General features: G+C 45.2%; 1 protein-coding gene across 1 annotated transcript; it reads left to right on the top strand.

Annotated features, from left to right (window-relative positions):
* Positions 1-1,004: 1,004 nt before the first annotated feature.
* Positions 1,005-3,535, top strand: LOC104462573 (NADH-cytochrome b5 reductase-like; the record flags this gene model as incomplete). Its single annotated transcript, XM_010074561.1, has 3 exons — positions 1,005-1,181; positions 2,101-2,249; positions 3,448-3,535. Coding segments are annotated over exons 1-3 (414 nt in total), but the record flags the coding sequence as incomplete, so codon positions are not given.
* Positions 3,536-5,172: the final 1,637 nt, after the last annotated feature.

Below are 5,172 nucleotides of genomic sequence, written 5' to 3' on the forward strand. Positions count from 1 at the left end.
CTGGGGGCACAGGGCCGGTGGAAAGCCAGACATGTTTGTTTGCCTTTGGTTCACTCATCTTTCCCCCGCCAACCTTAGAATAAGCGTGTTTGTGTTGCAGGGATGAAGGTGAGTTAATTAGTTCACCTTGAAAATGAAGCTGCTCTAGGTGCTAAGTGTTCTCTTCCTCAGTCTCCTCACCCGTGGCTTTGTAATTTCCTCTGCACCTCCTTTTGTTGGAAATACAGACACCAGGGCTTGAGGAACAGTGGTAAGCCAAGCGGTGGGTAAAAATAGCAGAGTCCCTGAGAGGTCGGCATCTTGGTTTGGGTTTGAGGAGCGTTCACTAGGTACAGCTCCGTCTGAACCAAAGGTAGCGGTAAGGAATAAAAATCATGCTGTATGTGCTTTTTGCTCTTTCCTACATGTTTGCATTTAAAGCCAGACTCAAATCTGCTCATAACCAAAGTGCTCATTAATTTTCCTGTGAGTTTACCATGTTTTCTCTAGTCTTGTGGTTTTAAAACCCACTGTTAGCTTGCTGCCTTTCCCCCATTTTAAAGCAGTGCCACATCTTGGCAGTTGAGGTTATCTGTTCTCATTAACCGAGCTGCAGATTTTTAAGATGTTTGTGCTCTGGGTGACCAGGCTGCTCTTTCTTTGGAAATCACCACAGCAGAATGAGCAAGAGTAAGTGCGTGCCTGCAGGTGCTGGAGGGAGCTTTGAGTAGGCAGCCAGGCTGGGAAGCAGAGCCTGAGGCTGGGCTGGGGTCTGCTGTGCAGCCCTGGGCCCGTGGCTGCGCTGTCTGGCATTCCCGCACCGGACAATGCAGAGGCAGTGAGCACTTGGACGAAAATAGAGCGTTGCAGGCACCGGATCAGCTCGCAGGTTTTCAGAGCCCCCTGAGATACACATACAAGATGCTCGAGAGAGATTTCTCAGTCCTCCAAATAATGCTCAGCTGGTTAGCACGTGGAGCTCTTCATCATGCTGTTTTTGATGCAGGGCTTGTGTTTTGCAGACAATGAGTGGAAATGAGGATGAGTGGCTGGCTCTCAAACCCCAGGAACCTTCTCCATCCCAGTGCTGCGGCAGCGGCTGCAAACCCTGCATCTACGATGTGTATGAGAAGGAGCTCGCGCAATGGGAAAGGGCCAAAGCGAAGCAAGACAAAAGCCTCCTCATGGAAAAGAAGGAGCAGGTCAATTTATCTTAATCACATCCTAGAGCCAGCACTTTGATCGTACTTGTTAGCGTGTGGGGTTGTGGTGATGGGTGAGGGACACAGCAATAGATTAAAGCGGTGCCTTAAGAGAAGGTTGTAAATGCAATTCCCCAAACTCTGCCTTCGCAGCCACCCTCCCCCTTGCCCGCTCTCTCCCTGCTGTAATGTGATTTTCCAAGAGTCGAGTTTGCACCGGTGTCACATTACAGCCCTGGGTCTGCAGCTTCTCCTTGCTGGGGTCCCCCTGCAGCCAGAGCCGGTCTCTCTGGAAAGTGGGAATGGGTGAAAGGTACAAAGAATGACAGTTTTCTCTGCTGACAATTTTCTGGGAGAAGCTCCATTTTCCTGACCTTTTTAATCTCTTCCTGTTTCTTAGAATTTGAGGATGGAAAAATGCTGCGTTGTGTGTGGTGGAGGAGTTGTCTTCAGAGCGTAATTTTAAGCTTATCAGGGCCCTTTTACATAAGATTAACTATGCTGGGTCAAGCAAAAATGATCAGCGTTGAAACAGCGAACAGTATTTCCTGTCCTCAGTGGTCATCAGTGGGTTTCAAAGTTGCCCCCAAAGCAGCACTCAGCTCTTTATTTCTGTTTGTTTGCAGACGTGAGAAAATGATTGCAGTGAGTCATAATGGGATGACCTTGCTGTAAGGTGTAAAAAGTGTAATTTAAAAAGGGGAGGGGAAAATGCGAGATCCCAAAGTGCGTGCCGCAGAACACGATAATGAATCAGCAGAGAGCTGAAATTTGTGCTGGGCCCCAGCATTTAATATGCGTTCTTCTGGAGTCGTGAGTATCTCTGGCGCTAAATTAGCACACACGTTTGCTTCCAAAGAAAAATGAAATAATGAAAGACACCATCTAACCAAGTAATTATTTATTGTTGTTCTTGCAGAGCAATAATTCAGAACTGAACCCAGATACATTTACTGCATTCAACATAAGCTCGGTGGAGCAGCTAACAGAGGACACCTACCAGTACAAATTTGAATTACCGGGAAATAGCAGTCTGCGATTGAGTTTAGGACAACATATCGTGTTAAGGTATTGTTCTCTGTTCTAGTTAAACAGTCTGCATTATGTAACCTAATACGTAGGTTTTTGTCAATAGACAAAGGCTTCATACCAGGAAAATCATAATTTCTATACCTCCACAATGACACAGATGAAAGAACTTGTGAGCTCGCTAGCTCTACTAATTTTATGGTAAAAGCCATTCCAAAGCTGTATTTTTCCTCAGCATTATCCTTGCGTCAGTGGGTCAGAAAGAACTAGGTGTGATTAAGAAAATCCATTTGCCAAAAGAAAGACTCAAAGAATAGATGTTACAACAGATGATTTACTCCAGCTGGAATGAAGACAAGGAGCTGCATTTACCCCAGAGCTCAGAGGTTTAGGTCTGTAAGTTGGGGTAACTCAGCCCCTGGGGTGTAACCCCCAGGATCCAGGCATTTCCTGACTGATTTCTAGCAAAACAATCCTCCGGTGTAGTTTATTGCTCACCAGAAAGGAGCCACTTGGGAAAAGTTTATGTGTCTCTCAGCCATCTGTGGTGATCATTGCCAGATAGAAAGAGTCGTGTTATGATGCCATTGATCTGTATCTGTTGACGTTATTTGTGCGCTAACGGCTGATGCATACCACTGTCTGGCTGCTGAAAGCTCACGCTTCTCCCTTCAGCCATCCCTCGTAATGCAGCAGAGGAAAAGGTTCGGTCGCTTCAATCAATTACTGTAGTCAGTAGTAAGGAGCAGGGTGGATGTATTCTGTGGAAAGAGAAGACTTACAAGAAAATACAGTGTATATTGATGAGACCTAGGTCAAGGCTGTGCCCTAGCTTTCATTATTTAATTACCAGATGCTGTCTGAACACTGAAAGGAGAGCAGACCCCTGCCCAAAAGCGATAGCAAACTTACCATGGAAGACTTTCTCTTCCTCCTTTGCCACTCTTAAGTATTTGGCTGTTTCTCACAAAACGGCTCAAACATCCTTCCAGGGGTGTGTCCAAGAGCTGAATATGTGGTACAGCTGGGGCCACTACCGGGAAAACAAAAGGTGCATTTAGCCATTATGTTCCCCCTGGAGTTTAACCTCTGGAAGGGAAATGTTTTACGTCTGTGCACAGGCTGGGCCCCTGGGAAGGGGACTGGCTGCCTCCCTCGTGTCCCCAGGAACTGCAGAAGTTTGGCAATGCCAGTCAATGACCCAAGTCACAGTGAGTTCCTGTATTTCTCTCCTCAGAGGAGTGGTGAATGGTTTGGAGGTCCAGCGAGCCTATACTCCGATTAGCCCAGGGAATGCAGAAGGTTACTTTGAAGTTTTAATGAAAGTAAGTAACCCTGTACAATATGGATTCGAGTCTAAGGTGCCGGGGACTATGTTTTCTTTAGGAACCAAGCACGCTGTCAGCACTTTGAGTGAGACTCTCTCAAATCCCTCATGGACTGTTTTGGTGTTGTTATGAAGCAGTTGTGCTTCGCTGATAAAAACTGCAGTTCTTCCCACAAAACTGAAGGCAGAGGAAGGTGACACACAAACAAGTGCTTTGCAGCATGAGCCCTGTAAAGCACTTGGGAGAGCCTCTCGGGAGCCCAGCAATCGCCAGCGTGGGAAGAGCTGCCCATTCCGCTTACATGATTTCATTTTGCCTTTTCAGTCTATCTTGAAATCACAGCCAGTTGTCAGCTCAGTTGAACCACTGATTTTGGGAAGTTTTTGCCCATTTGTTACCCTCCCCCCCTCCCCGTATTATGCTTTAAGAACGCTCCTCAGAAAAATTGTTAATTTTGGTGAAAAATATAGATAGACAGGAGGCAGCTGTTTCTGGTTTGTGGCAGGGCTCTGGAGTTGCGGGCAGTCTGAGAGGGTCCCCGTGTCCCACAGGGCAGAGGGGTGGCCCACAGGCACAGGCTGCACCTTTCAGGGTGGAGGAGTGTCCTGGCCCTTCTGGAGGCGCCCACAAAATACTGGTTGAGTTCAAAAGGATTTGATAGGAGAACTTGGCTGGAAATTTGTCTGATTAAAGTCTGAAGAGCCCTCATAAATGATTACTTTGTGTGGAGAATATCGACTTGAAGAAGATTTTTCTGATGCTGCATTTTGATGTCACTAGTGATTCCTCAGAGCAGACACAGACTCCAGCATCAGTGTGAAATTCAGAGTGCTGGGCGTCCCAAGTGGCTTGCAGAGAATGACCACTTGTCCTCTTCCCATCTTCCAGGATTTTGCATTTTGAGGTTTATTATGCATTGTACATTCGAACACAAACCCTGTTCTTTAGAAAAGCATGCAGCTTCTATAGGACACCTGTGGGAGGGTCATTTCCCCATTCTTGTGGCAATTGGTGTGTGGTAGGGGAGAGAAATGCTGCATTTGAGTTGCATTAATAGGATACATTCAAGGGATGACTGTGAAATTTCATGTATACTTGCTTATTACTCCCAGGTTTTGCATTTCAATAATAATAGTAATGATTGTAATGATACCTTTCCTTTCTATAGAACCTTTCATCCCAAAGGGAGCTATAGTTATTCTCTGGCAGTGACAAAAGAGGTTGGTAACACCCAGTGTAAAGCAGCCACTTTTATAACTCACCCTGTAGGTTGTGGTATATTTCACACTATTCAGGCAATTTTGGAAAGTACTATATCATTATTATTACTTTGCAATCCAAGCACTGTTCAAACCCTTCTATCTCCTGTTATTATAGCATCGCATTTGTGATACTGCAGTTAAGAGTGAGGGACTTGCCATTTACAGAACATAACCCTCTTTTTGAGTGATTTTATAATGTTAGGGTTTCTCCCCATGTAAAACTGGGTGTAGAAGTTTTCCCCCAGGAGATTTTTTTTTTTAGTATTTTTATTTAGAAAAAATTAATTTTAAACCTACTCAATCACTTCTCACTTCAATTTTTGGAAATAATTTTGGTGAAAGAAGGATTGTTTCAGTTTCCATTATTCAGGT

Source organism: Pterocles gutturalis, unplaced genomic scaffold (genome assembly GCF_000699245.1).
Source record: "Pterocles gutturalis isolate BGI_N339 unplaced genomic scaffold, ASM69924v1 scaffold26907, whole genome shotgun sequence".
Classification (NCBI taxonomy): domain Eukaryota; kingdom Metazoa; phylum Chordata; class Aves; order Pterocliformes; family Pteroclidae; genus Pterocles; species Pterocles gutturalis.